The 15,690-nt window shown below is 43.7% G+C and overlaps 1 protein-coding gene across 2 annotated transcripts in view; it reads left to right on the top strand.

Moving 5' to 3' along the window:
• AGBL1 (AGBL carboxypeptidase 1) overlaps window positions 1–15,690 on the top strand; it is a 399,614-nt gene that overhangs the window by 192,653 nt on the left and 191,271 nt on the right. For both annotated transcript variants that reach the window (XM_083712535.1, XM_083712536.1), the window contains exon 20: window positions 14,211–14,342. In XM_083712535.1, the coding sequence (XP_083568661.1) occupies window positions 14,211–14,342 (132 nt within the window). The remainder of the gene's footprint in view (window positions 1–14,210; window positions 14,343–15,690) is intronic.

Raw genomic sequence — 15,690 nt, 5'->3', positions numbered from 1 at the left:
TGGTGAATTTTCATGAGGGCTTAAAAACAAAAAATGCAAATTGTGGCTGACATGTAGAGAACGGAATTTAAGATTAGGAAAACGAGCAAAAGATAGAACTGAAACTGACAGATCCTTCCATCTCTACCTTTGGGCCTCCATCTTCCTTCACTCCCTGGAATCCAGAAGGGCCTGGAGCTGCGTCTCTTTGCGCAAAGGCCATTGCAAGCTCTCAGCAAACCTTAGCTTTAGACTTAGCTATTGATTCCTTTGTCTCACTCTTTCTTGGCCTTTAGAACATGACAGGCTGTTGGAGAACTGAATTTTCCCTGCCTTTGAAGGGTTCATTGATTTTAGTTTATACATGCTCTCTCACACACACCTTTCCTCCTTGCTTTGGAAGTAAACCTCTTATTTTCCAAGGGAGCTTACAGAACCAAGTTCACCAATAGCCAAACGATTTCAGTGAAGTACTTTGGTCTCATTTGTCCTGGTGACATGTGGGCAGCATCCCCCCCTCCCATTTCTTCAAAGCGGGAATGGCAGCTTAAAGGAGCAAAGGAAAAGAAAGAGGGAAACTAACAGCTTTTCGATAGGGCAAGCAGCTGAACTGTTGATCACTTTTTCCTGGGAAGGAAAGGAACTGCAGGCCTGGCAGACTTTTCTGCTAAGTTCTGCCCAGGACACTGTACCCAGAAGAGAAAAATATCCAATAGTGAAAACACACACACAAACCTGCCAATTGAAGACTCAAGTTAAGGTTATCTCATGTTGTCTCAATCTCTCCAAAGCCAGGAAGCTAACTACCATGTGTGCCCTGTGATCAGTAATTCTGTTGTGTAATGTCACAAATTGTTCTTGCTTACAACCCTCTCCACCTGGCCAAACCTTTTATTGGTCTTTCAGGCCCAAGTTCAGAGAGGGAGGATGGAGTGCTTTGAACCAAAAATGCCCCACTTTGCCTTATACTGAGTCAGGATGTTGGTTCATGTTGCTCGGTATTGTCCACACTGCCTGGCAGCTGCTATCCAGGGTTTTAGGCAGAAAGTCTCTCCCAGCCATACCTGGAGATGTCGGGGATTGAACCCGTAACCTTCTGCTTGCAAGGCAGTTGCTGTGCCATGGAGCAATGGTCCTTTGTCTTGCTGTACTTGCAGATGAATCTTCCTGAGAATTGGCACAAGCCTGTTTACGGCTTACATCAGTAGCTGGCAGGATGGGTTAAGACCAGGATGGGGAACCGTTTTGACTTTGTGGTTCAGCACCTTACTGAGCCCTAAGCTAGCAATTCAAATTTGACCAATGAGAGGGCCTGCCTGTCTTCCAATTGTTTGATGCCAGACTGATGCGAAATGATTGATTGCTTTGAAGTCCCGAAGTCAGGACTGTAAGTCCCAAAGCAAAACTGAATGACTTGACAGTTCAGCTTTCTGATTCTGGTTTGGGAACTGCCGCATGATGAACAAGAACAAAATGTCCATTTGCTATCACGTTGAGATTTTTGCCAGCAGGCATGCTGCAAGACTTCTGTGGTTGCCTTGTGAGCTCAGTTGACTAACTTGGAATTGACGTGAGCTCCTGTGAGCACTTTTTGGGTGGTGGGGAGTGGAGAGGCACTGGCCTAAAATGCACTGAAATCAGAATCATTAAGCAATTCATTCCTGTTAAAAATCAGAATACTGACTGCCTGCACACTGCCAAGATTTACCTTTTGTGTTGTCTGTTTAAATGGACGAACTGTTTTTCAAAACTTGCTTTGATATTTTTCATTACTGGCACAATCACCCATCATGACAGTGCTTGGAAACAGAGCTTCATGTAGCAGGTTATGAGGAGTACCACCAGTCTCACTCCTATTGCATCAGAAGAGGCCCTCATCTCCCAGTGTTTGAACCATCCTGCCAGATACTGATGCAAGGAACAGCAAGATTGTGCAACACCTTTGCTGATCACAGGGTTATATCTGTTAAGGCATCAGCATTAACTTCCAGTTTCTAAGCTTTGCGGTGCTTGAGCCAACAATATAGCCTTAGCCCTAGCCTTCAGCCAGCAGGGATTTTAATAAATAAATTTCCCTGGGTTTTTTTAAAAGGAAATTTGTTAAAATACTAGGTTTTGAGTCCCCCAAAATAGGGGTTGTGTTATACATGGGGGCGTGTTATACAAGGAAAAGTATGGTATGTTTGTTCAGGACTCACAGCACCTTCTCATGGGCCCCAAAAGTTTGGCCACTCCTCATCTGACTACTGCACTTTACTATCATATTCCATAGCTAAATGAATACCGTAGATATTGCACATAGTGCCCACTATGTGGCTGACTGCAGACACTGGGATTTTTTTTTGTTTAATTAAAAATGAAATGTGCACATACCACATTAATTTACCAGTAGTTGCTGCCTTGGGCTTTAATGGAACATGGAAACCTTAATAATTTTTGAACCACTGCTCAGAAAGTTACCAAACCAACAGAGGATCAGCTTCCTTAATGAGTCTGGATAAAATACACAACAGTTATCACCAAAATGTGAAAGAAATACTCCTGTAAATATGTTCAAAATTATGAGTAAGCTTTTGTAGTTTCCTAAACCACCTAACGTTATTAGTACAAATTCTGAAGGGACGCCACCCCCCACAATCAGTTCTCAGTTCTACATTTGTAGACCACACCATTTTGGAAAGTGGGCTGTCTGTCTGTCCATTTGTCTGTTCTCTGTGGGTTCATCCACACCTTGAGATATCATTGCCAAATTCAGCACAAGGTTTCCCAAGGGGCAGGCAGTGGTCTTTGTAAGTGTCTAGATGCTGAGCACCACTTTGAATCAAGATGGTAGACCAATACACACAACCCAAATTACACTATCCATTTTTAAATAATTTTTTTTTGTTTTGTTTCTTAGAATACCAGAGCAGCACTGGGCACTTTCTGCTAATAGATTATATATACCAAGTTGCTCCAAGTGTCATTTTTATGAGCTATAGAATTTTGAGATATTTAATGGTGTAGCCTTCTTATTGCTGCCCATCTTAACTTTTTGCTGTACATATGCACCTTTAATAATTTGTGGACAGAAGTCCACATGGCTTATCACTGCCTCCTACTGGATTAAATCAGAGGTGCTTTGCTTGCACCATAGCTCTGATACAGGTACCAAGTCATATGTGCCAGCATTTGACAGGTGAAGATAGGGGCACTCTTGTGTACATCCAGAGGGGAAGCCATGTTTAGTTTGTTACATAAATAAACAAATAAATAGAGGGAGTCTTGTGGAGCTTTAAAGAGTAGCAGATTTATTACGGCATAAGTTTTTGTGGTCTAGAACATCTGGACTTCTGATCAAGTGGGTTTTAGGCTACAGAATTTATGCCACAATAAATCTGTTAGTCTTTAAGGTGCCATTATCAGGCGTGACAACAGAAGCAAATGGCTTGGGGGAGCAAAGCTTTGGCAAATGCAATTATTAGGGGACCATGAATTTAATCTGTGCTTAATAAGATGTGATTAAAAGCTGAGGGAGCAAACAGGCTTGTGGGGATAGTTTGTGTGTGTCTTGTGTAATACTTATAACACTCTGCTGGCTCCTGCCCAACACACACAGACAGAGGCTCCCACTTGTAAGAAAGAAAGAGACCTTTCTTCAGGCAAGTAACAGTACATGCTCAGCAGCAGACACAGTGCTCAGGAGTCACCATTTGGGAGTTCAGGAGCAAGGCAAGAAGATTAGAACTGACGGAAGCAACAAAGATGTCCAAACAAGTTTCCAATACCCTCTCACCGAGCCTTTAAAATCAGGTGTGGTGAGCTCAGTTGTGAGGCTCTCTTGCCTTGTAGGAATGATGAGATTGCAAGTGTGCACTTCTTCAGGGCGGGTGGGTCTGCTCCCATCTGTGAAGGTGGTTCTTATTTCTAGGCAACAAGTCTGCCCCCTCATGTTCAGGTTCCTGTTCAGTTTCTGTCATCTCCTGTTCTGCTTTCCCCCATGGCTGAGGAAAGCCCTCCTGAGGCTCTCTGCATTGCAGGAAGGTCAGCAGGGCGATTCAGCATCTCTGTTCCCTTTTTCAAAGTGGGAAGGGGAAGGGGAGATCCCTCTCCTCCAACCCAGGTTCCCACAATCCTCCTCCTCCAGAGCCTGCCAACCCAATTGCTTCCAACCATCCCAACAGTGCTGTGGAGTGCATGACAAACACCTCAATTCTCACACCAAGGATCACAGCCTGAGCCTTCCTCCATTAAACATGGCTGAATGATTCCCGCCCCCTCAACTCCTGCACAGTGGAGATTAAACTGACCATAGGATGGTTAATCTCATAGTCGATTTATTTGTGCTTATTATACAAGAGTCCGGTTTCATTTGATTTAAAATGAAAGCTTTTGTGTCTTGCATCCTCAAGGTGGCTGGTTGTAATGCGACAGATTTAGCAGCCCATTCCTTATCTGGATAGGCAGTTACGAAGGTGGGCAGACTGCAGGGAAGGGAAGCAAACATTCACATATAGTGCCCCTCTGCATGGCCAGTGCAATTAGGTGGTGACAGCGGCATTGCTGCTGCTTACCCAGATGATGCAGGGGGAGAGCAGTAGCGAAGTCAGCCCTGTGCGGGTTCCCACCAGCGTACTTGTGCAGCCCAACCTCAGCATTGCCTTGTTCCATCCTGCACCCGTAAGCAGCAAGGACACCATTCTCTGGAAGGTGTCACAGCAATGCAGGGAGCTGCCTTATATCCAACCAGACCACTTGTCCACCTAGCTCCATCTGGTACGCAGGCTGAGACCCCACCTGCCTGCGGACTGTCTCGCCAGAGTGGTGCATGCTCTAGCTGTCTCCCGCTTGGACTACTGCAATGCGCTCTACATGGGGCTACCTATGAAGGTGACCCGGAAACTACAACTAATCCAGAATGTGACAGCTAGATTGGTGACTGGGAGCGGCTGCCGAGACCACATAACACCGGTCCTGAAAGACCTACATTGGCTCCCAGGACGTTTCTGAGCACAATTTAAAGTGTTGGTTTTGACCTTTAAAGCCCTAAACGGCCTCAGTCCAGTATACATGAAGGAGCGTCACCCCCCCCATCATTCTGCCCGGACACTGAGGTCCAGTGCCGAGGGCCTTCTGGTGGTTCCCTCACTGCGAGAAGCCAAATTACAGGGAACCAGGCAGAGGGCCTTCTCAGTAGTGGTGCCCGCCCTGTAGAACGCCCTCCCATCAGATGTCAATGAAATAAACAACTACCTGACATTTAGAAGACACCTGTAGGCAGCACTGTTTAGGGAAGTTTTTAATGTGTGACATTTTAATGTATTTTTAATATTTTTGGAAGTTGCCCAGAGTGGCTGGGGAAACCCAGCCAGATGGGCGGGGTACAAATTAATAATAATAATAATAATAATAATAATAATAATAATAATAATAATAATAATAATAATAGCTCAGTATTGTCAACACTGACTGACAGAGCTTCTTCAGGGGGTTCATATGCAGGGAGTGTCTCCCCGCCTGCCTAGAGATCCTGGGGATTGAAGCTAGGACCTTCTGCAGATAAATCTGATGTCACAGCAGCACTGCCCCACCACAATGTCTGCTCCTGCTGCACGTGGATGTACATGCATTTGAACTAGAATTAAGATGCTATCCCTTAAGGTGGGCATGAGTCTTACTTTACAGAGGAGAGACATCTTTGAAGGCATCCTTCATTTAAGGGCTGCTGGTCCGAGTCCAGCTGAAAGATAATGAGCCTTCAGAAAGGAGATCAAGGACCTTGAAGTTGCCCATCAGTTGTTAACACCAACGACAGCAGGCTGAGCAGGCACAAAGGATGCCTAGTCACAGTCTTATAAGACATTGTTTTTTTGCTTCAGTGATTTCAGTTATGACAATTATTTCTGACCTTGCAGCAGTAGATGTAAAGTCGCAGGGTAAAATGTAAAATGTTAGGCAAACCTGTGCAGCAATGTTCTATCAGAATGAGTCTTGGTTAAGTCCAGAAGGTCCAGTGCTTAATTCCTGGAGGTAGGGTTAGGTAAGATCCCCTGTCTGAAATCCCGGAGAGCCGTTGGCAGTCAGTGTGGACAATACTGAGCTAGATGGATCAATAGGTCTGACTTGGTTTAAGGCAGCTTCCTATGGCCTAGGCCATTAAACAAAACAACAAACTGCAACAGTCCATAAGACAGCTATTATTCTCCCATTGCCAATAGCCTTGCTGCTTTCAGCTGCAACAGGTTAAATTCTGCTGAAGCTCCCAAGACACTTTCCATCTGATGATCTGGTATAATCCTGCACTGGCAAGTGGGACTCCCTGTCTCTCAGCATGCCAATAATGGCCCTATCATTACATATCTGCCTGTACTAATCTCTCGGATGCAAAATGGTAAACTGGGGAAGCTTAAGCGGTCCAGCTGTCTGGCACACTGAGGTTTCCTAGGCACTTCTTTAACGTGGAAAGTTGTATTTTAGGTGGATAATGTCTGATCCTTTTTAGTTGTTAGGAGTGCACTAAATTGGCAGGTAATTGGTACCCAGCGGAACTGGGCCTTCTATCTCAGAATGGGACGAGGCTATGAAATCTCTGTTTGATATTCAAAGAGGAGGTGAAATAAATATGGTAAATACATACATACATACATACATACATACATACATACATACATACAATGTCCCACTTATGGTTAAACAAAGCTATGAGTGCAAGTAGCTGTGTGAGCTTGGAAGTAATTTGTTGTTGTTTAGTCGTGTCCGACTCTTCGTGACTCCATGGATCAGAGCACGCCAGGCACTTCTGTCTTCCACTGCCTCCCACAGTTTGGTCAGACTCATGTTTGTAGCTTCGAGAACACTGTCCAACCATCTCTTCCTCTGTTGTCCCCTTCTCCTTGTGCCCTCAGTCTTTCCCAACATCAGGGTCTTTTCCAGGGAGTCTTTTCTTCTCATCAGGTGACCAAAGTATTGGAGCCTCAGTTTCACAATCTGTCCTTCCAGTGAGCACTCAGGGCTAATTTCCTTAAGAATGGATGTGTTTGATCTTCTTGCAGTCCATGGGACTCTCAAGAGTCTCCTCCAAAACCATAATTCAAAAGCATTAATTCTTCGGCAATCAGCCTTCTTTATGGTCCAGCTCTCACTTCCATACATCACTACTGGGAAAACCATGGCTTTAACTATACCGACCTTCGTTGGCAAGGTGATGTCTCTGCTTTTTAAGATGCTGTCTAGGTCTGCCATCGCCTTTCTCCCAAGGAGCAGGCATCTTTTAATTTCATGACTGCTGTCACCATCTGCAGTGATCATGGAGCCCAAGAAAGTAAAATCTCTCACTGCCTCAATTTCTTCCCCTTCTATTTGCCAGGAGGTGATGGGCCCAGTGGCCATGATCTTCGGTTTTTTGATGTTGAGCTTCAGACCATATTTTGCGCTCTCCTCTTTCACCCTCATCAAAAGGTTCTTTAATTCCTCCTCACTTTCTGCCATCAAGGTTGTATCATCTGCATATCTGAGGTTGTTGATATTTCCTCCGGAGATCTTAAATCCGGCTTGGGATTCATCCAGCCCAGCCTTTCGCATGATGAATTCTGCATATAAGTTAAATAAGCAGGGAGACAATATACAGCCTTGCCGTACTCCTTTCCCAATTTTGAACCAGTCAGTTGTTCCAAATTCGGTTCTAACTGTAGCTTCTTGTCCCACATAGAGATTTCTCAGGAGACAGATGAGGTGATCCAGCACTCCCATTTCTTTAATAGTTTGCTGTGGTTGACACAGTCAAAGGCTTTTGCATAGTCAATGAAGCAGAAGTAGATGTCTTTCTGGAACTCTCTAGCTTTCTCCATAATCCAGCGCATGTTTGCAATTTGGTCTCTGGTTCCTCTGCCCCTTCAAAATCCAGCTTGCACTTCTGGGAGTTCTCGGTCCACATACTGCTTAAGCTTTGCTAGCGTGTGAAATGAGTGCAATTGTGCGGTAGTTGGAGCATTCTTTGGCACTGCCCTTCTTTGGGATTGGGATGTAGACTGATCTTCTCCAATCCTCTGGCCACTGCTGAGTTTTCCAAACTTGCTGGCATATTGAGTGTAGCACCTTAACAGCATCATCGTTTAAAATTTTAAATAGTTCAGCTGGAATATCATCACTTCCACTGGCCTTGTTATTAGCAGTGCTTTCTAAGGCCCATTTGACTTCACTCTCCAGGATGTCTGGCTCAAGGTCAGCAACCACACTACCTGGGGTGTACGAGACATCCATATCTTTCTGGTATAATTCCTCTGTGTATTCTTGCCACCTCTTCGTGATGCTTTCTGCTTCTGTTAGGTCCTTTCCACTTTTGTCTTTTATTATGGTAATCTTTGTACGAAATGTTCCTTTCATATCTTCAATTTTCTTGAACAGATCTCTGGTTTTTCCCATTCTATTGTTTTCCTCTATTTCTTTGAATTGCTCGTTTAAGAAGGCCTTCTTGTCTCTCCTTGCTATTTTTTGGAAATCTGCATTCAATTTCCTGTATCTTTCCCTATCTCCCTCGCATTTTGCTTGCCTTCTCTCCCCTGCTATTTGTAAGGCCTCGTTGGACAGCCACTTTGCTTTCTTGCATTTTCTTTTCATTGGGATAGTTTTAGTTGCTACCTCCTGTATAATTTTACGAGCCTCCATCCATGGTTCTTCAGGCACTCTGTCCACCAAATCTAAATCCTTAAACCTGCTCCTCACTTCCACTGCGTATTCATAAGGGATTTGACTTAGATTGTATCTTACCGGCCCAATGGTTTTTCCTACTTTCTTCAGTTTAAGCTTGAATTTTGCTATAAGAAGCTGATGATCTGAGCCATAGTCAGCTCCAGGTCTTTGCTGACTGTATAGAGCTTCTCCATCTTTGGCTGCAGAGAATATAATCAATCTGATTTCGATGCTGCCCATCTGGTGATGTCCATGTGTAGAGTCGTCTCTTGTGTTGTTGGAAAAGAGTGTTTGTGATGACCAGCTTGTTCTCTTGGCAGAACTCTATTAGCCTTTGCCCTGCTTCGTTTTGAACTCCAAGCCAAACTTGCCAGTTGTTCCTTTTATTTCTTGACTCCCAACTTTAGCATTCCAATCCCCTATAATGAGAAGAACATCCTTCTTTGGTGTCATTGCTAATAAGCTGTTGTAAGTCTTCATAGAATTGGTCAATTTTAGTTTCTTTAGCACCAGTGGTTGGTGCATAAACTTGTATTACTATGATGTTAAAAGGTCTGCCTTGGATTCGTATCGAGATCATTCTATCATTTTTGAGATTGCATCCCAGTACAGCTTTCACCACTCTTTTGTTGACTATGAGGGCCACTCCATTTCTTTTACGGGATTCTTGCCCACAGTAGTAGATATGATGGTCATCTGAACTGAATTCGCCCATTCCCGTCCATTTTAGTTCACTGATGCCCAGGATGTCAATATTTATTCTTGCCACCTCATTTTTGACCACATCCAACTTACCAAGGTTCATGGTTCTTACATTCCAGGTTCCTATGCAATATTTTTCTTTACAGCATTGGACTTTCCTTTCGCTTCCAGGCATATCCGCACCTGAGCGACCTTTTGGCTTTGGCCCAGCCACTTCATCAGCTCTGAATCTACTTGTACTTGTCCTCCACTCTTCCCCAGTAGCATGTTGGACGCCTTCCGACCTGAGGGACTCATCTTCCAGCGTCATAACTTTTATATTCCTGTTGTCTTTGTCCATGGAGCTTTCTTGGCAGAGATACTGGAGTGGATTGCCGGTTCCTGCTCCAGGTGGCTCACATTTGGTCAAAACTCTCCACTATGACCTGTCCATCTTGGGTGGCCCTGCACAGCATAGCTCATAACTTCTCTGAGTTATTCAAGCTCCTTCGCCATGGCAAGGCAGTGATCCATGAAGGGGCTTGGAAGTAATACTAGAGCCAAATTATATCTATCCATATATATCTATATCATCTGCATCTATATATCTGCAGCCACTTTCTTTAATGACAAACTCAGTTGTTCAGATGGGGCCAATACCAGGTAATTGAACACAATACAGAGGCTTACTTCCAAAATGCATGAACTGGAGACTGAGCTAGAAAATATGTGCATGACTCAAAGAGTAGCAAAGGACCAGTGTAGAGAGAAAGAAACTCAAAAGACTCAGGCTCTGGAAATGTTGCCTGTTCTTGGCTTTCTAATTGGGGTATGGAGTTCCATCAGAAGAACAGAAGCACAGCTTCCTGGGTTGCCTGAAAAAGTAATCTGGGTCAGCATTCAGTTTCTTAGCAGGGGGCAATCAGAGTCTTGTGGGAAGCCTTCCAGCAGAGCATGAAGACAATGGTTGTCTCCTGTTGGGTATCCCGAGGTATATTGCTTCTGAACATTTTTCTTTTCTGTTTTTTTTTAATCCCCACCCCCAATCTCTCACCAAAGAAGACCCCAAGAGTAACTTACAAGATAAGTAGTCAAGGCAGTCTTTACTCTCTCAGGATTAACATCTGAAAGACAGGGCAGAAAAGGAAAGGAGAAGATGGAATGGGGAAGAAGGAGAGGGAACAGGAAGATCAGGTGCCCGTTTCTTAAACTAACTGTTGTTAAAATGCCCACCTGGCAGTTTGGGAAGCTGAATGGAATGGCCATATGAGATTGGAAGGAGGGCCAAAGGCAGCTGGTTGCTCAGCAGAGCGGATGGAATAGCCCTGTTTCCCTGCTCAGCCTAATAGCTATTGATAGCCTGACAATGTTTTGTTTTCGAAAGGAGGAGATCTTGGAGTTCAAACCAACCTGCATAGTCATCTTTTCTGATCTTCATGACTTTCCCTCAGTCAATTTGTCGGTTTGGGTTGTGGTTAATCAGGGTTGACCAAAGAGACACTCTATTTACAATGTTACATTGATTGTTGAAATGCAGTGACAACTGATTTTCACATGGCGATCTTGATGACCTCCATTCTTATGAACAGACAAATGGGAGATGTAGTGAGATTGGAAATATTAACTTGTTCCATTTCCCAAAAGTGAGGAAAGAGCTTTTTTTCAGGAATTCACAAAAAATTATCTTTGAATTAATTACTGAAAGTTGACAATCACCAAATTTTGGGCATTCATTCACACACTCTCCAACACACTTATGTATTTGTGTGTGTGTACATGTATGGACACCCCCGATTTGCAGCTCCCTAATAATGGCATTTTGCCCTCTGCTGCCTCGGGAGTCACCACTCCACCCCAAATCTATCTCTGAAAAACTGTTCCTTTTCCCACTTTTCCCACTAGCCACATTTGGCCCACAAGCCTGAAATTCCCCACCTCTACTCTTATTCATCTGCCCATCACTATCAGTTCTCTCACACAACAGGAAGCAGCACTGGGGAGTCAGAGATAAATTGCACTGCTGATTTCTCCCTGCAGCCTTCTCGTTCTCTGTTGGAGACATTACCTTAAAGAAGCAACTGACTCCTTAAAAACCTATGCTTGTAAGTTAGAGATTTCCCAATACTGTAGTGAAGATGTGGAGAAGTTTTGTAGCGCCAATGGGTATTGGCTTCCCATCTCAGCAAACGGGACAAATTGATTGTTCTTCAAAAGCCCCGGTCAATATTAGCCTCTTGCGTCAATAAATCCTGATTTTTCACTCTGATCTGTCGATAGCTGCATATAAAGGCAACCTGAATGTGGCCTTGATAAAACAACCATCAGCTTTGTGTGCAACAGCAGAAGCTAGGCAGATGGATTAGACAGTCATATTAGATGGGGGGAAACACAAGTATTTTGCCACAAAGGAAGGTCATGTACTGTTCCTTAATTCACCTGGATGTACATAATGTAATAACAGTGTACAGGAGCAGCTCACATAATTGCATGCTTTTCCATTCCTGCAAACTGCGTGGTATAAGCTGTGGATTTAAAGACAGCCAAGTGGTGCTTAATTGCTTCATAATGTGCAGGCTTCAGTTCTCTCAATGATAACTGGAAAGGTTGGGAAACCAAAAAGGAAGCTGATAAATTGTCCTGCTATTGCATAGTAGGATCTCGTGAACTTCTCTTCCGTGGTTGCATCTGCACTCTAGAATTAAACTGTCTTAAGAGACATTTCTTCTTGAGGACCCTAGGAGCTGTAGGGTCTCTAACAAAGAATCCGGGAAGAGGTGTAGCGCAGTAGTAGAGCACATGATTTACATTCAGAGGGTCCCAGGTTTCAATCTCTTGTCATCTCTAGGTAGGGCTGGGAAGGATTCCTGCCTGAAACGTTGAAGAACTGCAAGTCAGTATAGGCAGTGCTGAGCTAGATGAATCAACAGTCTGACTCAACATACTGAAAGACAACGTCTTATGTTGCTAAGTTCTTAGCAACCTCATCCTTCTTTGGGGGAAGCAATGGCAGCTATGAAATCAATACAAATCTGAAGTGCAGAGAAGTCTCAAGAGTAGCTATGGTCAGCAACGTCCACAATTACATTTTGAACAGCTCTGTCCTAAATCTTTGAATGACCTCTCTCAGTTGTTGCGTGTGGATGTTAAACAGTGTGAGATACAAGATAGACTCCTGCAGAACCTCATAGTGCAGGTGTAGGGGAGCTCTTTCACCCTGGGGGGCACCTAGGCAACCTTCCAGGGACCACATGCCAATGGTGGGTGGGGCCTGAGACAAAAGTAGGTGGAGCAACAAATGTAAAGGTTACCTTTGTACAGCCTTTAATTTTACCTTTGTACAGTAGGTAGTTTCTAAACATACTCACACACCCCTCTCTGCCCTCTGTTTGGACAAACAAGAGGCATTATCAGGGTCCAAGGGTGCAAAGGTGGGCTGGTGACGGGTGTGGCTTGAGCAGAAGAGGACTGACCTGAGGGCCAGATAGAGGGGCTTGGGAGTCTCATTTGACCCTTGGGCCTGAGGCACCCCACCAGACATAGGGTAAATGCCCAACAGCACCTTGCAAACCATCTAGTCTTGTGAGATGATCCCATTCCCAACATCTCTGAACAATATCTGAAACAGCAAAATTAGTGCTTGCAGGACTGGATTTTCGTTTTGTTTTATCCTGTTAATGTATCTTTTACATTGTTCTTGGTATGCATTAAGACTAGATTATTTCATTATAATATTTAGTTTATTCTTTGCTTATTAAGTGTTTGCCTTTGCTTATTTGAGTTTTCAAAGTGCTTTGTAAGAAATTGGTGCCCCCCCTCCCCACAAGGGCAATGTTGATTATAAGTTGATGTTTCTTATATGCACCTTTGAGCACAATCCACTGTGGAAAAGAGGAATGAAATTAAACCAAGGTAGAGACGGTCCAAAACTCCTACTTTCAGTTTCCAAAATATATTGCACCCACACAAAAACTGGGGTGCACTATTCTCTTGATTTTTAGGGTGACAGATTTTTCTCTCCAAAATATTTACACAGGTGTGGGCTGCTGCTCACCTTAATTCTACAAAGTTAAGGAGTTCGGGTTCAGTTTCAATGTTTTAAAACGGGCCACTCCCATCCAATCCAACATCCTGTTCTCACAGTTGCTAACCAGATGCTCATGGCAAACACACAAGGAGGTCCTGAGGGCAACATTGCTCTCCCCACTCCCACACTTACTAGAATGGTTTCAGAATGATACAATGTGCCATTGCATTGCTCCCAAACCACTTCAGGATCTGTGGCTCATTTTTTACTTCCCCTGCTTCCTGGAATGACTTGAAAGTGATGAAACACCACACTGCGTTCCACTGTTCTGAAGCCATTCTAGTTAAGTGCTGGTAGAGCAAACAGGGAGAAAGGGTCCCATCACACTGGGAATATGAGAGAGCCCCAAACCACCAAACACCTCATCCATTCAATCCTTAAATCCTAATGTGCAGATTTTGGAGAAAATTCTTTTTCTCTATGACATTTTTGGAGGGGCTTTGATTCACCACAAATCACCCGAAGAATGGCTGGGGGAAAATAGAGAGAGAAACTTCAGCATAGCAATAAACAAAACTTCTGGAATTGGTCATCCAGGTAGGAATGGATCCATTGTTGCTAACCTCTCTTGTGCCTTTGTTAGTCATTTCTAGCTTATCAGCCTCCCCCAACAGAAACAATGTCCTTTACTGTCATGCATGGTCACCCAGAGGCAATGCTGTATTCAGCACAGGTGACCAGGCCAGGCTTCATTTTTGAACAGCTTTCTCTTTGGCCCAGTAGTGGTTTCTTAGCAACTACTCAGCTCTCTCCTGCAAGACAGCAAGATTTAGGAGCTTTCTTTTTCTCTTATCCTCAGGTGTTTTGCGACTACCACGGCCATTCCCAGAAGAAGAATGCATTTCTATACGGATGCAGTATAAAGGAGACCTTGTGGCAGGCGGGACGTACTGTTGATACGACTGTTGTCACCGAGGATGTTGGATACAGGGTAAGACATTCTTCTTATAGTACAGACCTTTGCACAGAAATTCCAGGTGAAACTGCCCTGCTGCTCCTCTGAGTGGTCTGTTTATTGATCATTTGTCCTGATTTGCTTGCGCAAAGCTTACACAGAGGTGAAATGGTATTTGATCCTTATTCAGAATTCATTCTGATTTGTTTGCAGGGAGGTTATTTGACAATTAGCATCCATCCATCCATCCATCCATTGCTTGCAGGGAATTCATACACCTTCCTGTTAATTGTTCATTCATTCCACAATAGTTGAGTCAACCCTCCATTGGAAAAAGTCTATTTCTTTTTCAAAGTGGAACTTTTGTGGTTGCATGACAGAACACTTTAACCTACTTTAATTGGGCAAACCTACATTTCCTGATATGTGCTTGACTACCTTCTGGAAAATACTGACAGTCTTGAGTAGGAATTTAAGAAGCGCTTTCTGTTCTGACCTGTATTCATCATAATCAGCACTGTTTGCATTTTGCTGCAATTCGATTTCCACCAACTATTAATATAATTTGTGCCCCTGTCTGCTACTTAACATGGCTTTTGTAACTGTTTACATAACTTAATCAGCTCACACTAATTTCAATGTAAAAGAAACATCAAAGCGATGTAAAAAAAGTCATTAATTACATCTCATTTGCAGACACAATTAAACAACAAAGAGGTGAGCAAATATTGATCGTATTCGCTTGCCTGATTTCTGTTCCTGACCATAGACAAACACATGAACTACAGCAATTTCTACTTCCCTTTTCTGTTTTCTTCTGAATTCTCCAACATCCCTAGTCTGGAGGCAGCCCTGGACTTTCCAGCTTTAGATTTTTGAATTATGTTATCTAATAACAAACTTATGTGGTAAGAATTCCAACAGAGAGGAAACCAAACAGAGCAATTGAGAAACAGATAAGAGGTGCCAACATGTTCAGAACCCTGAGGTTTTTACAAGTCCCCAAACCCCTAAAACCTAAGAAGACAAGTTGCCTCCTCACCCACTTTCCAAAAAACACTTCCAAAAGAGAACAAAGCCTGCTCAGCAGCATGGAATATTGTTTATCTGACCCTATGTGTGCTATACATTTAAAGCAATATCCTACCACTTTAAGTAGTCATGGCTTGTCCCAAAGAATCATGGGAAGTGTAGTGTGTTAAGGGTGGCTGAGAGTTGGTAGGAGATCCCTATTCCCCTCCCAGAGCTACAATGACCAGAGTTCTCTGAGAAGAGGGATTGACAGTTAAACCACTCTGACAAGTGTAGGTCTAGGAGAAGAATAGGGCATCTCCTAGCAACGCTCAGCCACCCTTAACAAACTACGCCTCCCAGGGGGGAAGCC

The sequence above is a fragment of the Podarcis gaigeae genome (assembly GCF_964106915.1).
Source record: "Podarcis gaigeae genome assembly, chromosome: 14".
Lineage (NCBI taxonomy): Eukaryota > Metazoa > Chordata > Lepidosauria > Squamata > Lacertidae > Podarcis > Podarcis gaigeae.
Note: the sequence above shows the minus strand (reverse complement) of the source record. Positions and strands in the feature narration are given on the sequence as shown.